Source organism: Oncorhynchus masou, chromosome 11 (assembly GCF_036934945.1).
Source record: "Oncorhynchus masou masou isolate Uvic2021 chromosome 11, UVic_Omas_1.1, whole genome shotgun sequence".
NCBI classification, from domain to species: Eukaryota; Metazoa; Chordata; class Actinopteri; order Salmoniformes; family Salmonidae; genus Oncorhynchus; species Oncorhynchus masou.
In genome coordinates this window covers 14,467,521-14,495,364 of record NC_088222.1, presented here as the reverse complement: position 1 = coordinate 14,495,364, position 27,844 = coordinate 14,467,521, and the positions used below count along the sequence as shown (strand labels likewise).

The window sequence follows — 27,844 nt, the reverse complement described above, 5'->3', positions numbered from 1 at the left end:
TGTAGACTGGCAGCTCCTTGCAGACTGGCAGCTCCTTGCAGACTGGCAGCTCTGGCTGCTCCTTGTAGACTAGCAGCTCTGGCTGCTCCTTGCAGACTGGCAGCTCTGAACAGGCGGGAGACTCCGGCAGCGCTGTAGAGGCGGAAGGCTCTGGCAGCGCTGAACAGGCGGGAGTCTCCGGCAGCGCTGTAGAGGAGGAAGGCTCTGGCAGCGCTAAACAGGCGGGAGACTCCGGCAGCGCTGGAGAGGAGGAAGGCTCTGGCAGCACTGAACAGGCGGGAGACTACCGCAGCGCTGGAGAGGTGGAAGGCTCTGTAGGCCTGATGCGTGGTGCTGGCACTGGTCGTACTGGGCCGAGGACACGCACAGGAAGCCTGGTGCGGGGAGCTGCCACCGGAGGGCTGGTGCGTGGAGATGGTACTGGGTAGACCGGACCGTGCAGGCGCACTGGAGCTCTTGAGCACCGAGCCTGCCCAACCTTACCTGGTTGAATACTCCCGGACGCCCTGCCAGTGCGGCGAGGTGGCCCGCACTGGGCTATGCAGGCAAACCGGGGACACCGTGCGCAAGGCTGGTGCCATGTAAGCCGGCCCAAGGAGACGCACTGGGGACCAGATGCGTAGAGCCGGCTTCATGGCACTTGGCTCGACGCTCACTCTAGCCCGGCCGATACGCGGAGCTGGAATGTACCGCACCGGGCTATGCACCCGCACTGGGGACACCGTGCGCACCACAGCATAACACGGTGCCTGCCCGGTCTCTCTAGCCCCCCGGTAAGCACAGGAAGTTGGCGTAGGTCTCCTACCTAGCGTCGCCATGCTCCCTGTGAGCCTCCCCCCAAGAAATTATTGGGGCTGACTCCCGGGCTTTCTTGCCAACCGTGTTCCCTCATATCGCCGGCTCCTCTCTCCGGCTGCCTCTGCTCTCCTCGCTGCCACCACCTGTTCCCATGGAAGGCGATCCTTTCCCGCCAGGATCTCCTCCCATGTGTAGCAACCCTTGCCATCCAAAACATCGTCCCATGTCCATTCCTCATTGCGCCGCTGTTGCCTGTTGTCACGCCGCTTGGTCCTGTTTTGGTGAGTGATTCTGTAATGGTTTTCTTTATGCGAAGGAGAGTCGGACCAAAATGCGGTGAGGCTATTGAGATTCATGTTTAATGAAAAACAAAGGAAACACGAATCAATACAAAACAATAAACGTAACGTGAAAACTGAAACAGCCTAAACTGGTGCAAACTAACACAAGACAGGAACAAGGACAATCACCCACGACACACTCAAAGAATATGGCTGCCTAAATATGGTTCCCAATCAGAGACAACGATAAAAACCTGCCTCTGATTGAGAACCACTTCAGACAGCCATAGACTAAGCTAGAAAACCCCACTAAGCTACAATCCCAATACCTGTGTGTAAGGGATTTCCTTCTTCTTCCGAAGAGGAGAGGCGAAAAGGATCAGAGGACCAATATGCGGCGTGGTAAGTGTCAAAGGTTCTTTTTAATACGTAATGTACACATGAACAACTGACTACATAAAACAAGAAATGTGAAAACCCTAACAGTCCTATCTGGTGCAAACACAGAGACAGGAACAATCACCCACAAACACACAGTGAAACCCAGGCTACCTAAGTATGATTCTCAATCAGAGACAACTAATGACACCTGCCTCTGATTGAGAACCATACTAGGCCGAACATAGAAATACCCAAAATATAGAACAAACAAACATAGACTGCCCACCCAACTCACGCCCTGACCATACTAAATAAAGACAAAACGAAGGAAATAAAGGTCAGAACGAGACACTGTGAAAAACCCCAAGACAAAAACACACCACATACCAAAACCCATGTCACACCCTGGCCTGACCAAATAAATAAAGAAAACACAAAATACTAAGACCAGGGCGTGACAACAACATCATGGCTGACTGACTGCATTCAAACTAAAGGCACCTTCTTGAAAACAGATCTAATGTAGTCTCAGTTCCTGTTTCAAGCTACAAGCAGATGTGTATGTACAGTACATTGCTACGTTAGTCAGATTAATGTAAACTACATAGTGTAACCACAAACTGAAACATACATCTTTTATAAAACAGGAAGCATAAATACTGTAATAGAATTATCCAACTACACTAAAAAAATAAACAGTTTACTGGTCTGAAAAAAAACGGACAGGTTTTTGAAGCCATTGTGAAAAGTTATAATGAAACATCTTTTCGCAAAACTAATTGGTCAAATAACGTATAAAATATAAAATCCCAATAAAACCAAAGTAAAATAGTAAGCTGCCACAAATAAAACATTGTAACAGGGTGAATTGTAGAACCAATTAAGAACTTTCTATATAAGGACCCAAAATCAAGTTCACAATGAAACCAGCAAACAGCACCAACATTGCAAACATCAGTAGTCAATAGTTACAGTATATTGGGTGCAAGGTTAAACCAAGTCTCTGTGTTTCAGGGTATGTATGGGTTCAATCAGAAGTAGTACTGGTTGTCTCTCAGAGTAGGAGTGGGGGTACTCAATAGTTACTCAATAGTATAAAGTTGAGTTAGTATCTCTGTTTCAATGTAGGGGTATGAGCTGTGGATCAATTACACCCAGTACTGGTTGTCTCTCAGAGTAGGAGTGGGGGTACTCTATAGTTACTCAATAGTATAAAGTTGAGTTAGTATCTCTGTTTCAATGTAGGGGTATGAGCTGTGGATCAATTACACCCAGTACTGGTTGTCTCTCAGAGTGGGCTCGGGGTGTTGACATTGCTGGGCCTGTACCATATCAGGAACAGCGTCTACCGCCCAGAGCAGCAGACACGGGTCACGTGGAGCCAGCGTTCCCCTACGCAGCACATTGAGGACCGGAGTACCGGGGCAACTATTAGGGCCCAGCAGCGGAGTCACCACCACTGAGGGGACCGCAATGCTCCTCTCCGGTCTGCCCAGGTAGGGGCTCCCCTCTGGGCCTCCATCTCCGGCTGCAGCCGCCAGCTCCTGGATGAGCCCTCTAGATAAGGCCCTCTTCTCCCTGCGGTGGCGCAGCACCAGGATCAGGACCACCAGGATGACGATGAGCAGCAGGCAGGCCAGGAAGGGCAGGATGAGCAGCAGGGGGTCGGAGGCCGGCCGGGGCAGGGACTCTCCCCGAACTGGGGTGATTCTGTGGGGGCCGTGGATGTTGTGTTTCCCATGGGTGTTTCCAGGGACGGTGGGGATCATGGGGTGACCTCCGTGGGTCTGGTTCCCCCAGTGGTGACGGGCTTTGAACTGCTTCTGTAGGGTCTTGTTGTGGGTCTTGTGGTTTGTGATGTGAGGGTGGGTTGCAGAGTGGATTGTAGTCCCTCTGCCGCCTGTGGTTTGATTGCGCCCAGGTGACCTGGTCGTGTGGTTCAAACTCTCTTTGTATGGCACGATGGTGAATAAAAACTCTCCTACAGCCGGCTGAACATTATCCGCCCTCAGAAGGAATGAAAAGGAGTCATTGAGCATGGACACATGGATCTCTGTTGTGTTGTTGTCGGCAGTCCCTAGTTGGGACAGTAAAGATGTTGATTGATCGGCGATGTTGTTGCTGTGTCTTTGTTGTACCAGGGTCTCCTGTAAGGCCACCCTGCCCTGCACCACGTCCCGGAAGGTAAACGACTCCACCGAGTGATTGGCGCCGTCCGATAGGTCAAAGGTCACCTTGACCAGCTTGCCGTGTTTGGGCGGTGACAGGATGTGGAAGACAGGGTCACTGCCGCTGAGTGTGGCGAGGTCTGTGGCGTCCAGATAGACCTTCCTCAGTTTCACGGCGATGCCACTCGGGATCAGGACACGCTCGCTGAAATGGATGAGCGGTCGGACCGTGACATTGAACATCTGAGCGGTCATGTTGCTCTCCGGTGTCGAGACTGTGAACTCAAAGCTGTCTGAGGAGGAGGTGAGGTCCGTCATGTGATAGGACAGTCTGCATGAGTGAAGGTCCTCTTGGTTAAACTCACTGACTGGCAGGTCGGACATGAGGAGACTGCCGTGGTGTGGTGGTGTGGTCACTCTATAGTGAATCGTCACACTGTGTCTACCATTGATCTCTGCAGCCAGGTGTTCTGTTGTCAATGTAGCGGTTGTCTGACCCTGCACCAGCCTCAATCCTGTGTTGTTCACCATGGAGACGGTTGCTGCAGTGACCTCCAGGTTGAAGAGCTTGTATAGCGGCCGGTGGAACCCATCAGTCACACTGAAGTAGAACACCCCTGAAGAGGGTTCTCTGTCCTGGACGAAGTGGACTCTGCCATGGTTGATGTCCGCCTGGGAGAAGGCAGACACTGTCTCATTCAGCTGTTCTCCTAGAGACAGGAAGCCATTGTTGGGTTTGCTGATCACCTAAATCAAATTAAATAAAACGTCAATGTATTTCACAGACGTGTCTCAACAACTCACAGAAAAAAGTAAGGAGGGAAAACAGAATTACTGTAAAAATGACAACAACAAGTAAAGGTGTAAACGGGGTTGTGAGCCCTGTAAAGGACGGTAAAAGATGACATGAAGAAGACCTTGTAATGGATCTCTTCTGGAGGGGTGTCCAGGTCTTCCACCAGGAGGTTCTCAGGGCTGATGACCACAGTGTCCCCCTGCACCAGCCTCAGACTGGGGGCCTTGGTCCGGAGCAGGGGTGGCTGGTCATTGACAGGGGTCACTGTGAGGTCAAACGACTCTGTTACTATCAGGCTGGGCTCTGAGGGTCTCTGGGGAGGCTGGCCCTTACGGTTCAGCCAAACCTCAAAGGTGAAGAAGTCCTGGGTCGTCTCGGAGTCGTCGTGCTGGTATGTGATTCCAAGCTTATCCAGGATGAACTGGGAGAAGTTGGGTTTGGCGCTGGTCAGGTTGCGTTCTCCCACTGTGATTATGCCGTGCTGGGGTAGAGAGGTGACGTGGTACCAGACCTCGTAGGAACGTCGCTGGGGTTCCAACAGCTTGCCCAGCAGGTTAGAGGAATCCAGCTGCATCTTGTCAATCACCACTCTGCCACCTTCAGTCACAACAGCACCTGGTAACAGAGAAGAACAACATACACACATAAACAAACCACTTTTATTGAACATTCATAAATATCAGGATTGTCATTGCAAATAAGAATAAATTCAAAAGTTTAACTTGAGGTTTTTGACTAGTGATTGTATTCTGCAGGGTAGGTTAGCTGGGAATACTACTGTCAAGAGTCCAGTAGAGCCTTCGTCTGTCTGTCTGTCTAACAGCAACACAGACTAACTGACCCACCAGTGTTAGCAGTGAGGATGGTGTTGCGCTCTGCAGGAGCATGCTCATAGGAGATATGGATGCTGAAGACTTGAGGTTGCAGAGAGACAGGGGATGAAGACACTGTGAAAGTGAAGGAGTCTGTAGTCATCCATCCCAACGATTCAGGATGGTTTTGGTCATAACTAATCAAACCCTCATTCACCTAAAATAACAGGACAACAGAGAAACAAGAAATATAGGGATATTTTAACTTCAAAATCCAAGTTATTGTTGCAAAGACTCTCTTAAAATGTGTCTTCTAAAGTAAACATAACTGTGCCAAACATAAATAAAACTGTGTCTCTAAGAAGTGATATTGCATTACCATGTCTTGTGTGAAGGAGGAGATCTCTGCAGTAGAGTTGTCTGTCTGTTTTCTGACCAGTCTCCCCAGCTTTGGAGGACTGGTAACATTGTAAAGGATGGAGTGGTTCCCTCCCATGTCACCGTTGTCGTTGGTTACCACCAGAAGGTTATTCTGAGAGATGGTATTCACAGAGCCTGCAGAGAAAAAACAGGACCGTGTTTAGTAGGGATAAAAACCTGCAGTAGCTGCGTGACCAGATTCTCTGGACACCTCTTTCCGATCGCTAAACAAACGTACCTTCTGCACTACTTTACACCAAAAAATACACCGATGATCGGACGTCTTTGTTTGGGGAAAGACATGTTGTACAAACTTCTGTTGTAACTATAAACGACATGAGTGACATGTTGTACAAACGTCTTGTCTGTTGTCTGTTATAAATAAAAGATTGACATGTTGTAGACTACAAACTTCTGTTGTAACTACAAGTTGTAACTATGAAAGACATGATCGGCAGGTTGTACAAACTTCATTGTCTGTTGTAACTACAAGGACATTGCAGTATTACAAACATAACCAGGACAGAGACAGGCAGTCTAAGTAGCTATTGCATGTTTTTTTCAGGTGGGGTGTTACATGGAGCTCTCTAGACATCATTATCTTGGAAGATACCGTACTGGTAGCATGGTCTCAAGGGCGATTGAATCACCTTTCTGTATATGCCACCTCCGTTATCCTATGATCTTGATAAACCAGGCCTCTGGCCAGGAGGCATAATGTTAAGTATGATTAAGTTCCTTAGCAACTTAGCCAGCTGGCACCATGATCATCTGATTTACAGACTGGCAGCTGGCACCATGATCAATACAGGCTGGCAGCTGGCACCATGATCATCTGATTCAGGTAGCTGGCACCATGTACCTTGTCAGCTCGGGGATTCGAACTTGCAACCTTTCGGTTACTAGTCCAACACTCTAACCACTAGGCTACCCTGCCGCCCCTGATTCAGTACAGGCTGAGAATGACTTTATACTGCAGCAGAAAGACTAGGGGTTTACTAGCCTGGTTCCAGATCTGTTTGTGCTGCCTTGACAAATCCTATGGTCATTGTCATGCGAAACACCAAAAGGGTTGGCAAGACAGCACAGACGGATCTGGGACCAGGCTAGACAATGAGGCTAATGCAGGTGGCGGCGGCGGTGGGGGAGGGGGGTGTTCTATATGTTTTATATATTCACTTTGTGAACTGTACCAAGATTTTCCTCTTTAGGACAATACCCTTTATTCTGATTATGGTGTAGGGGGTGGCTATAGTTATATTTTCTGTTACGTTACCTGGGAACAGCATAACTGGTTCATGTTCAATATATCTAGTTACTGTTACCTGGGAACACTGTGAGGGCTTAGTTCAAAATCTATATACACTGAGTATACCAAACATTAGGAACACCTTCCTAATATTGAGTTGCATCCCCTCCCCCTTTTTGCCCTCAGCCTCAATTCGTCAGGGCGTAGACTCTACAAGGTGTTTGAAAGCGTTGCACAGGAATTCTGGCCCATGTTGACTCTATTGCTTCCCACAGTTGTGTCAAGTTAGCTGGATGTCCTTTGGATGGTGGATCATTTTTTATGCACATAGGAATCTTTTGAGTGTGAAAAACCCAGCAGTGTTGCAGATTTGGACCGGTGTTCTTATACTCAGTGTATCTAGTTACTGTTACCTGGGAACACTGTGAGGGCGTGGTTCCGCTCCAGGCTGAGGACCAGGGAGCGTGCCGTGGTGCTGAAGATCTGTCGGGGGGCAAAGTTCACCCCATCATTGACCTGGAAGTGGAAACCTCCCGACAAGGCACCTGCAAGGAACAAAAGTCTGTCTTAATGCTTCTGGTCGTTAGATATACTACTGTGCATATGTCTGTGGTTATAACCCTTATAAAGCACCAGAACAGGGATATGACTTGTATGTCTAACTTGCATGTCGTATATTGTCCACTTGCATCTCCAGCATTTTGATGGCACCCTTCAGTGCTACTAACCTTCTATTCTGTAAGAGCAGCTACCTCCTATTGATATCTACTATCCAGTATTCATAGTCTCACCACTGTGGACAAACACCAGCTGTCCGTGGAGGGTGTGTGTCTGGGTGAAGTTGAGGATGTGTCTGGAGGGGGCACTCTTCAGGGCCAGGTGACCGTTACTAGGCGGGGTCACGATGAACTCTAGGTCCTCCGGTGGAGAGTCACTGTCCTCAGCACTCAGGTCATCTACACTGATCTCTGTGACTGAGTTCACCCATACCTGTAAAGGGGACATGTAGAGAAGAGGACAGTTACAGGTAGAGAAGAGGACAAGCAAAACAAGCAGAAAGAAACCGATTGAGAATTGAAAAGATTTCTGTCAAACATGGAAATTCTATGAATATTCTACCATCGTATTGTACCGCAACCTACAGCAGTGGTTCCCAACCTTTATTGGTTACTATACCACCAAGGTCATACCAAGGATATGTTTGCTATTTGATTTTGAATTGTAAGAAGAATACAAATAATAATAATAATTTGATGAAAAATTTGTACCCAAAAAATCTAAAGGATGTTTGTTCTGAAATGTCTGTCTTATATCTGAGAGATATAAGAAAGATCAGGAAACATTTGTATATATTTCTTTTTTTACATGTATTTAACCCCTTATTTTTGGTGCTAAACTGTCTCCATATATAGAGTACCAGTCAAAAGTTTGGACACACCTATGTACTCATTCAAGGGTTTTTCTTTTTTTTACTATTTTCTACATTGTAGAATAATAGTGAAGATATCAAAACTATGAAATAACACATATGGAATCATGTAGTAACCAAAAAAGTGTCAAACAAATCAAAATATATTTTAGATTTGAGATTCTTCAAAGTGGCCACCCTTTAACTTGATGACAGCTTTGAACACTCTCAACCAGCTTCATGAGGTAGTCACCTGGAATGTATTTATATTAACAGGTGTGCCTGGTTAAAAGTTAATTTGTGGAATTTCTTTCCTTCTTAACTCTCTAGGCTACGTGGGACGGTAGCGTCCCACCTGACCAACATCCAGTGAAATTGCAGGGTGCATAATTCAAACAACAGAAATCTCATAATTAAAATTCCTCAAACATACAACTATTATACAGTGTCCGATTTCAAAAAGGGTTTACAGCGAAAGCATACCATGCGATTATGTTAGGTCAGCGCCTAGTCACAAAAATACATACAGCCATTTTCCAGCCAAAGAGAGGTGTCACAAAATGCCGAAATAAAGATAAAATGAATCACTAACCTTTGATGATCTTCATCACATGGCACTCATAGGACTTCATGTTACACAATACATGTATGTTTTGTTCGATAAAGTTCATATTTATCCAAAAATCTCAGTTCACATTGGCGGGTTATGTTCAGTAATGCTTTGCCTCCAAAACATCCGGTGATTTTGCAGAGAGCCACATCAAATTACAGAAATACTAATCATAAAGGTTGATGAAAGATACAAGTGTTATACATAGGATTAAAGATGAACTTCTCCTTAATGCGACCGCTGTGTCAGATTTCAAAAAAGCTTTACGGCGAAAGCATATCATGCGATAATCTGAGTACAGCCACCAAAACAAGCCATACAGATACCTGCCATGTTGTGGAGTCAACAAAAGTCAGAAATAGCGTTATAAATATTCACTTGCCTTTGATGATCTTCATCGGAATGCACTTCCAGGAATCCCAGTTCCACAATAAATGTTTGTTTTGTTCGATAAAGTCCATATTTATGTCCAAATACTTCCTTTTGATTTGAGTAATCCAAATGCACAAAGTGCGGGCACTAAGTCCAGACGAAAAGTCAAAAAAGTTCCATTATAGTTTGTAGAAACATGTCAAACGATGTATATAATCAATCTTTAGGATTTTTATATCATAAATCTTCAATGATATTCCAACCGGACAATTCCGTTGTCATTAGAAAGGAAAGAGAACGGAGCTTGCGCTCACGGCCGCGCGTGATAAACAACTCATGGCTTTCAGCTGAGCCACTTACTGTGAGTGGTCTTATTCTCTCCCTTTTCACAATAAAAGCCTGAAACAACTTTCTAAAGACTGTTGACATCCAGTGGAAGCCTTAGGAAGTGCAATCTGACCCCATTTACACTGGATATTGGATAGGCAATCACTTGAAAAACTACAAAAAGATTTCCCACTTCCTGGTTGGATTTTTCTCAGGTTTTCGTCTTGCCATATGAGGTCTGTTATACTCACAGACTAATTTTAACAGTTTTAGAAACTTCAGAGTGTTTTCTATCCAAAACTACCAACTATATTCATATCCTAGCTTCTGCCTGAGTAACAGGCAGTTTACTTTGGGCACACTTTTCATCCAGAGGTGAAAATACTGCCCCCTACCCAAGAGAGGTTAATGTGTTTGAGCCAATCAGTAGGGGTGGTATGCAGAAGATAGCCCTATTTGGTAAAAGACCATGTCCATATTCTGACAAGAACAGCTCAAATAAGCAAAGAGAAATGAAAGTCCATCATTACTTTAAGACATGAAGGTAAGTCAGTCTGGAAAATTTCAAGAACTTTGAAAGTTTCTTCAAGAGCAGTCACAAAAACCATCAAGAAAGGAAGACCGAGAGTTACCTCTGCTGCAAAGGATAAGTTCATTAGTTACCAGCCTCAGAAATTGCAGCCCAAATAAATGCTTCACAGAGTTTAAGTAACGGACACATCTCAACATCAACTGTTCAGAGGAGACTACGTGAATCAGGCCTTCATGGTCTAATTGCTGCAAAGAAACCACTACTAAACGACACCAATAAGAAGAAGAGCCTTACATGGGCCAAGAAACACGAGCAATGGACATTTGACCGGTGGAAATCTGTCCTTTGGTCTGATGAGTCCAAATTTAATATTTTTGGTTCCAACTGTTGTGTCTTTGTGAGATGCAGAGTAGGTGACCGGATGATCTCTGTATGTGTGGTTCCCACCGTGAAGCATGGAGGAGGAGGTGTGATGGTGTGGGGGTGCTTTGCTGGTGACACTGTCTGTGATTTATTTAGAATTCAAGGCACACTTAACCAGCATGGTTTCCACTGCATTCTGCAGTGATACGCCATCCCATCTGGTTTGTGCTATCATTTGTTTTTCAACAGGACAATGACCCAACACACCTCCAGGCTGTGTAAGGGCTATTTGACCAAGAAGGAGAGTGATGGAGAGCTGCATCAGATTACCTGGCCTCCACAATCACCCGATCTCAACCCAATTGAAATGGTTTGGGATGAGTTGGACTGCAGAGTAAAGGAAAAGCAGCCAACAAGTGCTCAGCATATGTTGGAACTCCTTTCAAGATTGCTGGAAAAGCATTCCTCATGAAGCTGGTTGAGCGAATGCTAAGAGTGTGCAAAGCTGTCATCAAGGCAAAACGTGGCAACTTTGAAGAACCTCAAATGTAAAATATATTTTGATTTGTTTAACACACCTTTTTGGTTACTACATGATTCCATATGTGTTAATGATTAATTATTCTACAATGTAGAAAATAGTAAACATAAAGAAAAACCCTTGAATGAGTAGGTGTGTCTAAACTTTGACTGGTACTGTACTTCCATAAATCTTTTCAACTGGTACCGGGGGACCTTCAGACAAGTCTTGTGAGGCCTGTGGACATAATAGAGCAAAAGATGTACGTGTTCAGAGAGTCTCACCTTTCACAGACGGGTCATATTTGTGTGTAGCCCCAACTGTTCGGAAACTACCGACAGAAGTTGGCAGATCGGCTGTACCGACTTCAGACGAGTCCCAAGACGCTTGTGTGGGTCGTAGAGCAAAACATGATAGTTTCTAGGCCAAACCATTCGGACGCTACAGACGATTTTGTGAGAAGACCGATTTTCTGGATGTGTCATGGTCTGATAAACACCGCTCTAGCTCTCTCACCTTTCACTGCAGATGCGGAAGTGGATCTAATGCAAAAAAAACATACATCTCTAGTGTAAATTGACAGATTTTTATGGGGATTTTTATATTACGCTATTTAGATTTCCACGGGCACATCGACCTTAAGGGTTTTAAGTACCCCCTCATGTGCATTATAACAGTAGGCCTATGGTCTCATGACTCTTCTCAAGTACCCCCTGTGGATAAGCCAAGTACCCCTAATTGGGAACCACTGACCTACAGTATGTCATGACGGTTGGTTGGTGTCTGATCCCACCACTGAGAGTGATGTCCTGGTGGACAGATTAAGGTACATCAAAAATACCAGAAGAGGAAATTAGTGCACTCTTATAGACTGAATGTTCAAAATACCAGATTCTTATATTTGAAGTCACAAGGATGTAAATGTTACACTGTGGCTCATACATTTGAACAACAAAATAACTCAATTGGACTCAAATCCAGCAACAACAGGTCAAGAGGGGCTCAGGAATTCCAACTATTTGATCAAAGTTGTGGCAAACTCTCAACTCTAAGCCTTTGCTAAATTATTTTTCATGACAGAGGTTCAAATGTACCGGATGTTGCCAAACAACCAGTGACACAGTTTCCTAACCACTCCCAAAATAGAGCCAATTACATAATTTTCTTATAAACCCTGTTCCTCAGAATCATGAGGCTAAAACACACTGACATAACTTTTTTTTGCCAGTTTCTCAAGTTCCTACCATCTCTGTTATTACACATATCTGTTACTACAGTAGTATTGTGTTATATACAAACAACAACTCACCCTTAGAATCCTGTTGGCTGTGATGACTGGGGCCTCGTCGTTGACAGGCGTCACATGGACGAACACCATGCAGGGCTGGCTGTGCTTTCTGGTGTCTGTGTCGTTGGCGATAATGGTGAAGTTATCTGACAGTGTATCACTTCCATCGTGTACATAATAAATATGCCCTGAATCCACCTGAAATCACAGAAATGACCCGGAGGTTAGGAAATCTATCTGTCCAGTATATTTCCATCTGCACAGTATAGACACTCTTTTTAAACCCCTACTGGTAGATGTTCCACCTAAAGAAGATAAAAACATAGATGACCTTGGACCTTTTGCTAACCTGTTTGCGTGTGAAGAAGGGAATAGAGAGTCCAGGAATGCGTGCGTGTTCAATATGACCATGGCTTGGCGGCTCAGATACATGATAGAAGAAGTCAACCTGAGAGAAGTGTCTGTTGGTGACCTGTAGGACCTCCTTGGTCAGGGCTGTGGATGACCCTTCTTCCAAGGTCACGTTGAAGACATTGAGAGGGATGTGGATTGGGATGATGTCCACAGAGACCCTGACAGAATATAATAGAATGAGATGCTTATTGTCCATTTGGTTAGAATGGAAACTAATCTTCTGCCTTTTACCCCAACACACACACACACACACGTCGAGGCACAGTGTCAGCCGCGGTGCATGGTGCCTGGATGGGGAGGAATTCACATTTTTGGTTTGAACAGGCAACCTCCCCGCTTCTGTTCTGCCTGACATCTACCTACCTGATGTCATGAACCTCTGGTCAGTCTGTCATCTACCTACCTGGTGTCATGAACTTCTGGTCAGCCTATCATCTACTTACCTGATGTCATGGACCACTGTGATGCCGTTGGAGGCGTCCAGAAGGAAGGAGTCGTGGGTCTGGTCTGAATCCACCTGGAGGTACTGGATGTGTCCCATGTTGACATCCTCCTGGGAGAAGGAGTGGATGGTCTCCTCTCTGGTACCCTGGTAGGGATTGTCCTCTCCCTGGGTTGACCTACGGAGGAACCCTTGGGATGGAGCCGTCTTCACCTTGTACACTATCTCAGAGGGGAGGCTGTCCTTATGGATCACCTGAAAACAGAGGTGAGATGAAATGAGATTAGACTATTTGGTGGTATTTGAGAAGTGTGGTGTTTTACAAGACAAAAAAGTAATGTGTAAATGTGTCTATGTTTGTAAATTCATTATAGTATTATTCCTAAGCATAAAACACCCCAGTTAAGTTAATGGGATCTGTTCTTGTGTCCCTTATAACTAAAACTTGTGGCGATAGCCCATGGTTCTTAACTTCTTAACAGAAAAACTGCCCTGTAATAAGGAACTTCAATGTAGTATCTCACCTCCAGGTCTCCTCTGTTTATCTTGACAGACTTGCCCTCTTCCACCACTACAATGTGGTTGTAGAGTACAGTGGGGGGCTGCTGGTGGCTCTCCAGGTACACTCTCACCCCAACGCTGGCGTCCAGACGCACCTCTTTAACGCTCACCGTGAAGTTGAAGGAGTCAGCCAGGTTCATGCTGTCATCATGGCGATACTGAACGCTGCCCACCTTCAGATCATGCTGAGTGAAACGATCCACCTTCAAATTGAATTGAATCAATTGAATTGAATAATACTAAACCGGTCTGCCTTTGAATTGAATTGAACTTTTATTGATGCCGTAGGTCAAATGAAATGAACAACATCACAACATGCACATTACAAACAATACAATGCTGGTGCTATTTCAATGATTTTACCTTAACGTTGTTGTGGAACAGATACCCGTGTCTCGGCGGGAGGAAGACCTGGCAAACCACCTCCTCATCGTCTCGGACATCCAGGTTTGTAAACACACTGAAGTTGGCCGAACCCAAGATGGCCACATGGCCTTTCTGGACCAGCAGGCCTGTGTTGTTCTCCACCTGGATGTAGGGGTCCTGGGCAATGACCTCCAACAGTGTGGATGTGTAGTGTTTCCCATCTGACACGAATAGGACGAAGCGTCCAAAGCTGACCTATGGAAGTGAAATCTTTAATATTCGTAACTGTAACAAAGCAATATTTAAAACTGTGTGTGTGTATGTGTGTGTAATAAAAGTTACTGATTTCACTCCATACTGACCCCCCTGTGGATGAACAGCACCCTCCTCTGCTGCAGGTCCTCCTGGCTGAACTGGTATAACTTGTGGTCTGTGTCGTTTACTAGGACCAGGTCGCCCATGGGGATTCCCCGTCTAGTGTAGACCAGCTGACTGTCATCAAAGTCTGAGTCAGCGTCGTGGTAGCGCAGGTCGTCTAACGTCAGCAGCCTCTGCCTGCCCCTGGCCACGTGGAAAACTTTGTCCACAACGCGGACCGGTTTCTCGTCATTGACAAGGGCAATCGAGATGTTGAAGATGTCATCAATGGTGTGAGTGTTTTCTTTTTTGGAGTGTGTGCGTTTGTGATTGTGTGCTTTGGTGTGTTTGGCGACGGTGGTGTGGAAAGTGAACGCGTCTTCCATGGTTTCACTGCCATCGTGCACATACATGATGCGGTCCTCTACGATGTCCTGATTGGTGAAAGCCGTGATGTTATCGTTAATAGATGTAGAATTAGAGAGATTGATCCTCTTTAACTTGCCATGTTTAGGACTGCTGGTGAGTGTATAAAGTGCTGCTTTGACCCCGACTGTTTCAGCAAACAGCAAATCCTTGGTGATTACCTTGCTTTCTCCTTCCAGGATGGACAGTCCTTTGTTTGTTAGGATCAGGCTATGAACATCTGCCTTGATGTTGATTCTGAAGTCGTAACCCCCTGAATGTGCGTGTTTGGAGACCACCTGGAAACGAAACGAGTCCCTTGTGTCCTCATGAGGCCTACCTGTAACCTCATATTTCACCATGTGGTCAGATATGTTCTTCTGGCTAAATGTTGAGTTTTTCATTAAGACTTTGTCTTTGAACACTAGCTGTCCTTTCTTTGGCAGGGATAGCATTCTGAAGTGAAGTTCACTGTCATGGAGCTTTAAGCCCTTGGAGACAACACGGAGCTCCTCGTTGCTAAGGACTTTCCTCACACCGCTGACCTCCATCTTACTCCTGGTGACCTTGAAGTGGATCCACCGCACTGTGATGTGGAAAACCAGTTCATCAGTCACTGCTGAGCCCACACTGACCCTGCATTTGAACTGATCTGTGACATTGCTTGTCCTGATCTCCTGGAAGGTGTTGAGGTACCTGAATAGAATCGAATATAAAATATTTATTGTCCATTAAATTATTTAATAAAATGTAAATATTTCCTTCAACTCGTGGTGTTAAAACAATGGACAATTGCACACAAACACAGATCAAACAACACAGCTAGGTACCTGATGCGCTCTTTCTCCAGAAGCTTCTGTGAGAAGACAAAGGTGGCCTTCCACTCTCCGCTGGAGTGCAGCCGCTGCAGCTCGCCATATCGAGGTGCCTCCACCACGTCATAGCGAATGTCAAAGCCCTGCTTCACAACGTTTACCTGCATAGCCAGGTGTTGGCTGCTGATGACAGCAGCCCCACCCTGGTCCACCTCCACCCCTGTGTTGTTGGCCACCTTGTGCTCAAGCTGGACAGCCATGATCCTTAGTACTACTGTGTTGCTCACCTTGTCCCCATCACTGACCCTCACAGCCATCCGGGAGTTCCTCACCAACCCTCCCGTGTGCACATAGCTGACCTTCCCCTCCTCCAGGTCGGGTTGGGAGAAGGTGGTGATGGCCGTCCCTGGGTGGTCCTGCTTCTCCAATAAGCCTGCTTCAGCATTATGCTTCCCCAGTACGGTGAACACTAGGTCTGTGGAGTTGCTGTCCAGGTCGGTGGCTCTGAGAACATCCGTGTTAAGGTGACGTTTGGAGTTCTCCAGGAGGATGAAGAGACTTCCCTCAGGGAGGCTGAGCTCAGGAGCGTCATTAACGGGAGTGACGCTGATGTTGAAGCGGTGTAGTTTGTTTCCCTTGAGGTAAAAAGGGATCTCCTTCTTGCTGTTGGTAAAGACAGAGAACATGAAGAAGTCTTGAGGGTCTTCTGAGCCTCCATGGACGTAGATCACTCTACCGTGCCACAGGTCCAGCATGCTGAAGGTCCAATCCTCGTTTTGGTCTGAATGATCCACATCAAGCCTCAGCTGGCCATGCACAGGCTGCTCTTCAATACGGAACATAATCTGAGACTGACGGATTCCAAGCTTCCGGAACTCTAGGTTCACCTTGATGTGCTTAGATTCTAACAGAGCCCTCCCACCTTCTGGAACCACTAAGTCTTTCAGAACCAGAAAGTTCTGACCCGGCCTCTTCCTGTCCCTGTCCGATCCATTATGGTGGACTAGTGGCAAGGTGACAGAGAGGACAGCCGTGGGGCTCACGGTGGTGATTGCTTCTGGAAGCTTCTCAAATTCACAGCCGACAGATATGTCTTTGGTGACTACAGCGTGGGGAAGCCCCATCCTCTGCGCATTGACCCGGATGTCTCTCAGACAGCCTTTGAAGGATCCTCCACCGGCCAGCCGCTTCCCATTGAAAGACAGTAGGCCGGCCTTCCTGGCTTCTAAACGTGATCTGTCATCCACACCACCCATGTAGAGAGGGCCTCGGAGCTGCAAGGACTTGGAATGAGCCCCTAGGCTGTGGTTGACTATCTCCTCACCTAGAAAGATACAATTCATTGGGATCACTTTATTTGAATAGTCTCAAATAGATGCTTTTTAGATGTTCAGTAGATGTTCAACAAACTGTCAACAACATTCCAACTACAGTACTGTAACTATTCAGTAACCCTAACCCTAACCCTAGCCCTAACCCTAACCCTAGCCCTAATTTGACAACTCAAAAAATACAATTCCAGTCACACAAGTGGATACACTGAATATAAAATCAACAATGACAACAGAAAATAAAGGTTTACTACTTGTTTCCATCGTGGTCCGTACAGGTTGTCCTTACCTACAGTCAGCTGCAGGCTGTGAGGAAGCAAGTGTAGTTTCACCCGGTGCCATTTCTGGTTGTTGACGTACGTGAGGGAGTGCAGCTCCGTCCTAGTCCCGCCGTTACCAACGACAACCACCAAAGTCCCCTCTTGGATCTCCATGGCAATAAAGTCACTCTGGTGGGCAGAGCTGTACAGGACAATCCCCTCTTCGGAGGAGGTATGTACCTCACACTCCAACACCCCCTCCTGGGGGACGTCCCACGGGGGCAGGGACATGTACGCCCTGGAACTGAAGAAGCTGATGGGGTCGTCTTCGCCTGCAGAAAACTGAGAACTGCAGCCCAGAGACACCTCATGGACACTCTTATATCCCGAGTAGGGCCGCAGGCTGGACAGCAAGTTGTGCTGGTTGAAGAGCACCTCGTCAACACAGCCGCGGAAGCCTAGGAGGAGGAGGAGGAAGAGGAGGAGGAGCAGGAGGAAGAGAAAAATAATACTTTATAGTTATTGATTATAACTTAAATCTAATACTTTTCTTCTAACCCAACCTGTGGCATCGTCACTATGGAGGTACGGTTTGTCCAGGCCAACCGTCCCACCAACGAACAACCCATCATGGACACTGAGGTCCAGGTCTGGCCCGGGGATCCTGACGCTGGTGTGCGAGTGGCGGTCCACCGACAGAGTGACGTTGTGCTGGTCGTGTTGGAGCTCCACAGAGTGCCAGGCCAAGTCGTTCAGATGAACCCCCTTCTCAGAGCGGAGGGTACGCTCACCTGATCCCAAATCCAACTGAACCTGAGAGAAAGAAAGAATGATAAAGGAGAGATGAAGGAGAGATGAAGGAGGGATAAAGGAGAGATGAAGGAGGGATAAAGGAGAGATGAAGGAAGGATCAATGAGAGATGAAGGTGTGATGAAGGAGAGATAAAGGAGAGATGAAGGAGGGATGAAGGAGGGATAAAGGAGGGATAAAGGAGAGATGAAGGAGGGATCAATGAGAGATGAAGATGTGATAAAGGAGAGATGAAGGAGAGATGAAGGAGGGATAAAGGAGAGATGAAGGAGGGATAAAGGAGAGATGAAGGAGGGATCAAGGAGAGATGAAGGTGTGATAAAGGAGAGACGAAGGAGAGATGAATGAGGGATGAAGGAGAGATGAAGGAGGGATGAAGGAGAGATGAGGGAGGGATGAAGGAGAGATGAGGGAGGGATAAAGGATAGATGAAGGTGTGATAAAGGAGAGATGAAGGAGAGATGAAGGAAAGATTAAGGAGAGATGAAGGAAGGGTAAATGAGAGATGAAGATATCAAGAAATGATTTTTTTAATTAACAAAAGACTGGTGGTTGGTGGTTATTTTGTAAGAACATTACAGATTTGTGACAAAAATCATCAAACAACAGAAGGGTTCAGGAAAGTAGCACATCAAGGTTGTTCTCCTCCGCATATTTCTGTCTGACATAGCATAAGTAGAGGTCATTCACAAGCAGGATGCCAGGTTGAATCCATTCCACCACATTTACAGCCACACATCAACTATAACCTTACATGCTGCAGCAGATACTAACATTTAACCGACTGTGGTCTCTTCCAGAAAGATTCATGAATGAACTTGTCAGGGACTGTGGTAAATCCTTAAACTCACGGTGGTCTTTTTTTCTATGAAAGCAATAGGAACATAGCCTTCCTCTGGGTTTAACCTTTGGCCATTCTGAGGATAATAACTGCCTATATACACTACATGGCCAGAAGTATGTGGACACCTGCTGGTCAAACATTTAATTCCAAAATCATTGGCATTAATATGGAGTTAGTCCCCCCTTTGCTGCCATAAAAGCTTCCACTCTTCTGGGAAGACTTTCCACTAGATGTTGGAAGATTGCTGCGGGGACTTGCTTCCATTCAGCCACAAGAGCATTAGTGAGGTCAGGCACTGATGTTGGGCCTGGCTTGTAGTCGGCACTCCAATTCATCCCAAAGGTCTCCAATGGGGTTGAGGTCAGGGCTCTGTGCAGGCCAGTCAAGTTATTCCACACTGATCCCTTCACTGGAACTAAGGGGCCTAGCCCAAAACATGAAAAAACAGCCCCAGACCATTATTCCTCTGATTCACTCTAGATAACGCATTTCCACTGCTCCAGAGTCCAATGGCGACGAGCTTTAAACCACTCCAGCCGACGCTTGGCATTACACATGGTGATTTTAGAAGCTGTTCGGCTATGGAAACCCATTTCATGAAGCTCCCAACGAACAGTTCTTATGCTGACGTTGCTTCCAGAGGCAGTTTGGAACTCGGTAGTGAGTGTTGCAACACAGGACAGACGATTTTAAGCGTGGTGCACTTCAGCACTCGGTGGTCCTGTTCTGTGAGCTTGTGTGGCCTACCACTTCGCGGCTAAGCCGTTGTTGCTCCTAGACGCTTTCACTTCACAATAACAGCACTTCCAGTTGACTGGGGAAGCTCTAGCAGGGCAGAAATGCTATGACGGTGCCACTTCAGTAAGGCAATTCTATTCCCAATGTTTGTTTATGAAGATTGCATGGCTTGGTGCTCGGTTTTATACACCTGTCAACAACGGGTGTGGCTGAAATAATCATTTGAAGGGGTGTCCACAATCTGTAATCTAGAGAAAATTATTGTTGTGGCTTGTCTGTGCTCCAAAGTAGAAGTGCTAAGAGCAGTACTGAGTTATACGTAATCACAGTGGTCAGAACTGATGTTGTTGGAGTCATCTCTACAGTGACAGTATTTTTTTTTTAAATTGGGGGGGCATTTTACCCCAACGGGCTCAGGAGAGGCGGAAGTGGAGTCATGCATCCTCCGAAACATGACCTGCCTAACCGCACTCCTTAACACTCGCCAGCTTAACCCGGAAGCCAACCACACCAATGTGTCGGAGGAAACTCTGTTCAACTGGCAATTGGGGTCACCCCGTAGGCACCCGGCCCGCCACAAGGAGTCGCTAGAGCACGGTGAGCCAAGTAAAGTCCCACCAGCCAAACCTTCCCCTAACCCGGACGACGCTGTGTCGGTTGTGGGACAGCCTGGGAAAGAAATCTTGGTCTGTAGTAACGTTGCAGTGCCGCTCGGGAGGTGTGACAGTATTTTCTGATCTCTTTAGAATGTTGTCTGGACAGTAGGTACACTCTTAGAAAGTAGGGTTCCAAAAGGGTTCTTCAGCTGTCCCCTTTTAGATTCCAGATAAAACCCTTTTGGGGAAAGGGTTACCTAGTCATTTCTCACCTGTGTTCTCACCTGAAATCTCTGAGCTACAGCATGTCTGTTTATCTGTAAGGTGTGTTCTCACCTGCAATCTCTGAGCTACAGCATGTCTGTTTATCTGGAAGGTGTGTTCTCACCTGCAATCTCTGAGCTACGGCATGTCTGTTTATCTGGAAGGTGTGTTCTCACCTGCAATCTCTGAGCTACAGCATGTCTGTTCATCTGGAAGGTGTGTTCTCACCTGCAATCTCTGAGCTACAGCATGTCTGTTTATCTGGAAGGTGTGTTCTCACCTGCAATCTCTGAGCTACAGCATGTCTGTTTATCTGTAAGGTGTGTTCTCACCTGCAATCTCTGAGCTACGGCATGTCTGTTTATCTGGAAGGTGTGTTCTCACCTGCAATCTCTGAGCTACGGCATGTCTGTTTATCTGTAAGGTGTGTTCTCACCTGCAATCTCTGAGCTACGGCATGTCTGTTTATCTGTCAGGTGTGTTCTCACCTGCAATCTCTGAGCTACGGCATGTCTGTTTATCTGTAAGGTGTGTTCTCACCTGCAATCTCTGAGCTACGGCATGTCTGTTTATCTGTAAGGTGTGTTCTCACCTGCAGGCGACCAGAGTGCAGCTCTAGCAGGAGGAAGTCTGTCTCCCCGGCAGCCATGAAAAGTAGTCCACTGTGACTTGAGGTGCGGAAGCGCACATGAAGCGACGTTCGGCTGGACAACTCCACAGTCCTCAGCTGGACATATCCATCCCCGTAGAATGAGGCTGTGTACAAACAGCAGATTGAAAAATCATTCTATATGATGTCATCAGATTTAGGATTAATAAGATTTGGTTCAGCTAGGTGCTAATCATGTCACAGCCCGTTGCTGTATTCTGCAGGGTTTATTTCCATACACTGAAGATAAATTCTGTATGTGCAGTTCTGTATCATAGTGGGTTGCACCCCACCCATTCTATTCCAATGGTGCCAAAGGGCAGCCTATTTGTCATGCTGCAAAACAACGCATTAGGCCTAATCTTCCTTGCTCATTTTCTTTTTAGGGAACCCAACAACAAATAATGTAGATTATTTGTAGATATTCAGCATTATAATGTAGATATTCAGCATTTGTTAACTTGCATAAAACACTATAGTAACTTTGTTCCTGTTGGTTTTTCCCTTTCTTAAAGCACATGGGAATGCTAACAACAATCATTTAGCCTATTGAGGCAGCAAAATTAGGTCTTCCCTTTGGCAGCATCCCATTTAACTTATTGATGTCCCTGCTACAGGGACTAAGTGCTCGCTGTTAATGCAAAGTGTCTGTGACCTTTACTGGCTGTATCTGAATTCAATTCATGTAAACTCTCATGCCCTGAGAATTGTTCTAACTGGAAAATTAGGCAGATTGTGCTGCTGTCAGGACATCATTCAGATTCAGAATATCTGGAGCAGAGGCCCAATTGATGGAAGAACCAAAATACCCATGGAAGGAAAGTGAGTGTGTAGAGAATATTTGTGAATGACCTATGATTCCCAGAGTAAAAGGGTCAGGTGAGGCCAAACTAATGGTGTCAGTTAGTATTTATCTGATTATTCCAGACTGAATAGTGTGAGGAGAAAAACACAAGTGGCAAGGTGCCATAATAGTAGTGAATGAGGTCAGGCGGGTCAACTTTCCAAATGCTGACCTAAAACATGTCGTCTACTACGTCAGGACTGCTGTTCTTTCAGTAGTTAGTTGCATCATTGTCAGAATCACAGTTGACATCTCACAAAGCAACCCATTACCATTGAATAGACTAGGCCTATTTGGGGAAACACTATATTGGATAGTTCCAACTCACTTACACTATAAACCTAAATCTGGTCAGCCATGGAAAAAGCATCAGATGGTAGAACCATGGCGATACAATGTAATATTATATTTAATTATGTGGTTATAACACTATAATAAAACTGTAATGCTAGTTTATATATATATTCACAAATAGCTATAGAAAAAGACATACTGTCAGGAGACTTCTGCTCCAAATACATAGTAGCAGCCTATGTTATCGTGTCACTGGCAGTGTCCTCCTACGAGGTCTTATCGCGTTTATAGATCCTTACCTAATTGGATTTATATTAATCTGCCTGCTATAACACTGCATCACTTTGAATTATACATCTGCCACCTTCTTCTGTTCTTATAAGGACAACATAACAATAATGCTTCATGCAATGTATTATTATAATCAAACAAATAAATGTGATTTTATCTAAACGTCAAAATCCCTAAATGCAAGACAATCTGCCAATAAAAGAAAATCACATATACAGTAGACTAGTTGGCCTAGATTGCACAATACAAATGAGTCAACAATTAAATAGATAGATGCTAATTATATTATCATACCATAATGTATCATTCTCATGAAAAATTCAAGAGGAAGTTTTCATATGGACAAAGAATTACACGGGTTTTCTGTACTTTACCTCCCAACACTTGTCCGCTGGAGAGAAACATAAGAAGAAGCTTGATGAGAAACAACTCGTTTAATAACATTAGGAAGGTCTCCATAGTTCACTCTTTAATTACTTTCCGTTTAGAGAGAAATCTGGGACCTTTTTAAATGCCATTGTTTTTACTGGCGGTACCACCATTCACCCCCCTCATTCCCAACTTTGAGTGTAAAGTCCAGTGTGCAGGGTCGTCCTTAATTACCACAGTCACAAAGTCACAAACCCCGCCTATTTCTTCAATGTATGGTTTTAAAATATAATTTTAAACCTAACCTTAACCACACTGCTAACCTTATGCCTAACCCTAACCTAAAACTAAAACCAAAAAAAGCAACAGAAAAATCATTCATCTTTACGATAAAGACAGGTTTCACTTTGTGGCTGTGGTAACGAGTGAAAACCAGTTTCCAAGTGTACCTGTGCATCCGTCACGATTTCACGCAAAATAACGTCAGAGGAGGGGCGTGAACTATAGCGCCGCCCTGTCAGGTCGCCTAATGGCAGCTATGATACATCGACATATTTTTACCAAATAAACCTATAAACCTAAACTTTTCTCCAAATACAATTTTCTTAGAAAACTAATTTGAAACTTCAAACACATTGTGCGTTTACCTACATGTTACATGTGTTGACTTATTAATTTATGCTTTGTAATGAAAGGCTCCCTTGTAAAAAGAGACTTGGTCTCAACGGGACTCTCCCCGACTACAGATGAAAGAAATAAAATAGTTTGTTAATAGTATATCATATACTGTATAATATACAATAAGTTTCTTTGGCCTCTCTTAAACATGAGTATTATTATAGCAAAAAGCAGTAATGTACTCTATACTGAATGTGCAAAACATTCAGTCCTCTTTCCATGACAGACTGACCAGGTGAATCCAGGTGAAAGCTATCATCCATCATTGTTGTCACCTGTTAAATCCACTTCAACCAGTGTAGGTGAAGGGGAGGAGACATGTTAAAGAAGGATTGTGAAGCCTTGAGACAATTGAGGCGGATTGTGTATGTGTGCCATTCAGAGAGTGAATGGGGAAAGACGAAAGATTTAAGTGCCTTTGAAATGGGGTATTGTAGGTGCCAGGCGCACCGGTTTGAGTGTGTCAAGAACTGCAACGGTGATGGGTTTTTCACACTCAACAGTTTCCAATGTGTATCAAGAATGGTCCACCACTCAAAGGACATCCAGCCAACACAATTGTGGGAAGCATTGGAGTCAACATGGGCCAGCATCCCTGTGGAACACTTTCGACACCTTGTAATCCATGCCCTGACCAACTGAGAAGGTGTTCTTAATATTTTGTACACTCCATGTAGTTCAAGGAACATTCTCAAAACTGACATTTCCACTCATGGCCATCAGAGAGTGCTATTCAATCCCTAACTCCATGGCCGTGCATGGTCTTAAGGGAGACGTTCTGTACACCCTAATTCAATCATGCAAAGTTTTGAATAGGAAGTTGGTTCTGTAATATCCAATATCTAGTCCTCTTCAGCAGAATCGCAAAATCGTTCCGAGAGATACGGACATTATATTTAGATGTTCACCATTAGTAATGATTACTGAATAACCTTTTGAGATCTGCGAAGCAACAATAGATCTCTGAAGAAAATATAAATAATCAATTAATCCCATATGATCTCTTATAGAGACTTAGATACACATGTTTATATCATAATATGCTTATGAAACAGTGTCATTTTAAATTGTCGTGACCCAAATAAAAGAAAAAATCCAAAACAAGCAGTAGAGAGAGAGAGAGAGAGAGAGAGAGAGAGAACAGCAAAAGCAGGTCACTGCACAGGAGTTTAGGCCAACGCCACCGTTGACTGATTCAGTTAACATGAATGTCTGTGATTGTTCAAACTGAGCACAGCAACACTGGCCTCAGCTGTATCCTTTGATAGAGAGAGAGCCCAGTGTCTGACAGTTACAGACCATGCGGCCATTACACAGCTAGTTATTTTTCTGTGGCACGAGAGAGGGAACCGTTGGTCAAGTTGAAAATAAACATGGAGATTTATGCAGTTATGTAATTTGGCTGATTGAGAGCTGTAATGTGACAGCAAGAATTAAAGGATTTCCATTGAAATAGATAAAGATATACTGTATTGAGAGGGATGTAATCAAGTGGCTTTATGAAAATGGAAAGTTAATCTACACAACGACCTGAACTAAAACTCTGATACACTGCAATAGCTCTATTCGTGGGTGTGTGAAGGGATGAATGATCGTTAATAATCTAACAACCGGGACTAAAGCCTCTCCAGATCGATGCAATACAAATGTCCATGTAAATATGGGTTGTGTACAGTGTAAGGGCCTAGCAGAGACTATTTGTGGCTGATCGCGTAGGCTAGCGGATTGTTGCATAAAACACCCCTGGCTGCTCAGCTGAGCTAAGGCCAGAAATAATACCTACTGTACCACAGAATCAATCAGTCTGGGGTTTTTCCACATACAGACAGGCTGCATTCTAGAGATACCACAAATAATGTGTGATGGCATGAGAGGCCTATAAACATGTAGGATTACACAACTTGGAGGAGCAAGGGAAAACAAAGTTACTGAAAACAGATCCAAGTTGTTTAAGATTGCCCATCTTTCTGTCTCTATAGACCGTCGGGACTGTACTTTGTTGCAATGCAATGTTTGAGTTTTTGTAATGCTTGAGGTCTTCTGTTTAAATTGTTTAGGATGACCAATCTATTTGTCTATACTTTATGGAATGCTTGAGTTCTTATCCTGTAAGAGCTTCCCGTGGAGATTTGGAAACTCTCAATGGTAACAGAGAGCCGAGAAGCCCCACTTGAAGATTCCAGATTCCGGGTGCTCAGTGGAATTCTTTTGACATTTGATCTCCCCCTCTCTCAGATCCCCTCCTCCCTGCATGCTGTGTGAGACCAGCTGACACCTTTTATAGAGGGTGACTAGAGGTCTCTAGTGAGTGGTTAGCTCTCTCTAGTCTAACTAACTTAAACTGTGTTTGTTATGGGTCTGAGTCACAACCACTTTGTCTTGAGCACACTAGAATGAAGAGTTGGAGGTGGAAGGGAGGAGGGCGGTGCTACTGTGAATGGATGAGCCAAGCAATTCTCTCCTGGTTGTGTGCTGTCCATCTATAGTCCAGATCATTCCAATTCATGGCACTGTTTAAAGCCCTGCATGTCTGCCTGACTACTTTGCCCTGCCTGCTTGTCTGTTTACTGCCTGTCTGCCTGGCTGTTTTACTGCCTGGCTGCTTGTTTGACTTCCTGTCTGTTTTACTGCCTGGCTGCCTGTCTGCCTTTCTGTCTACCTGGTCTGACTGCTCTGCCTTCCTGACTGCATCTCTGGAGCAGGTTGAGTTAGTGTGTTGAGTTAGTGTGTTGAGTTAGTGTGGACCTCTGATCAGTAGGGATTAGTAATCAAAGCCCCCAAGGCCCATTTCTGTCTCTTTCCATGCATGTCTCTGGCAGAGAGGTGCTTCTCAACCCCCTTAGACGGGACAGTCTGTGGCAGATTAGTCTAATCCCAGTGGTGTCCATAGTGTGGACCTTATGCGATGCAGACAGAGAGGGAGGGAGGGCCAGCCCTTTGTGGTTTATTGAGAAAAAAATGTGTCCCAAACTATTTGTGTCCCAAATGGCACCCTATTCCCTATATAGTGCACTCTATTCCCTATATAGTACAGCCTATTCCATACAACCTATTCCCTACATAGTGCACCCTATACCCTATATAGTGCACCCTATTCCCTATATAATACAGCCTATTTTATTTTGTAAAAAATATCACCTTTATTTAACCAGGTAGGCCAGTTGAGAGCAAGTTCTCATTTACAACTGCGACCTGGCCAAGATAAAGCATAGCAGTGTGACAAAAACAGCAACACAGAGTTACCCATAAACAAAAGTACAGTCAACACAAAAGAAAAGAAAAATAGAAATATCTATGTACAGTGTGTGCTTATGTAGAAGATTAGGGAGGTAAGGCAATAAATAGGTCATAGAGGCAAAATATTTACAATTAAGCATTAACACTGGAGTGATAGATGTGCAGATGATGATGTGCAAGTAGAGATACTGGGGTGCAAAAGAGCAAGAAGATAAATAACAATATGGGGATGAGGTAGTTGGGTGTGCTATTTACAGATGGGCTGTGTACAGGTACAGTGATCAGTAAGCTGCTCTAACAGCTGATGCTTAAAGTTAGAGAGGGAGATAAGTCTCCAGCTTCAGTGGATTTTGCAGTTTGTTCCAGTCATTGGCAGCAGAGAACTGGAAGGAAAGGCAGCCAAAGGAAGTGTTGGCTTTGGGGATGACCAGTTCAATATACCTGGTGTTGCTATGGTGAGCAGTGAACTGAGATAAGGCGGGGCTTTACCTAGCAAAGACTTATAGATGACCTGGAGCCAGTGGGTTTGGCGACTAATATGTAACGAGGGCCAGCCAACGAGAGCATACAGGTCGTAGTGGTGGGTAGTATATGGGGCTTTGGTGACAAAACGGATGGCACTGTGATAGACTACATCCAGTTTGCTAAGTAGTAGAGTGTTGGAGGCTATTTTTTAAATGACCGAAGTCAAGGATCGGTAGAATAGTCAGTTTTATGAGGGTATGTTTGGCAGCATAAGTGAAGGAGGCTTTGTTGTGAAATAGGAAGCCGATTCTAGATTTAATTTTGGATTGGAGATGGATTGTAACGGCATTCCTCATCCTCTTCTGTGGAGGAGAAGCAAGAAGGATCGGAGGACCAATGCGCAGCATGATAAGTGTCCATAACGTTTATTTAAAGACATAAAGTGAACGCTACAAAACAATAAACGTGAAATGAACGAAACCGAAACA

The 27,844-nt window shown here is 45.1% G+C and overlaps 1 protein-coding gene across 1 annotated transcript; it reads right to left on the bottom strand.

Annotated features, from left to right (window-relative positions):
* Window positions 1-1,482: 1,482 nt before the first annotated feature.
* LOC135548158 (chondroitin sulfate proteoglycan 4-like) lies at window positions 1,483-23,174 on the bottom strand. The gene is made up of 17 exons (XM_064977477.1): window positions 22,982-23,174; window positions 21,122-21,285; window positions 17,840-18,089; window positions 17,306-17,734; window positions 15,701-17,009; window positions 14,471-15,566; window positions 14,106-14,363; window positions 13,706-13,945; window positions 13,183-13,436; window positions 12,675-12,897; window positions 12,347-12,523; window positions 7,697-7,895; window positions 7,319-7,450; window positions 5,616-5,791; window positions 5,270-5,453; window positions 4,546-5,039; window positions 1,483-4,375 (listed from the first exon to the last, which is right to left on the bottom strand). The coding sequence occupies exons 1-17, from the start codon at window positions 23,064-23,066 to the stop codon at window positions 2,726-2,728; spliced, it is 7,320 nt and encodes a 2,439-aa protein (XP_064833549.1). The 5' UTR covers window positions 23,067-23,174; the 3' UTR covers window positions 1,483-2,725.
* Window positions 23,175-27,844: the final 4,670 nt, after the last annotated feature.

Coding starts and splice junctions, on each gene's coding strand:
- LOC135548158 (XM_064977477.1), bottom strand. CDS start 23,066: ATGGAGACCTTCCTAATGTTATTAAACGAGTTGTTTCTCATCAAGCTT. Junction 14,364..14,470: donor TGCTGTTCATCCACAGGGGG/GTCAGTATGGAG, acceptor TCACTTCCATAG/GTCAGCTTTGGACGCTTCGT. Junction 5,792..7,318: donor CGCCCTCACAGTGTTCCCAG/GTAACAGTAACT, acceptor TTTTCTCTGCAG/GCTCTGTGAATACCATCTCT.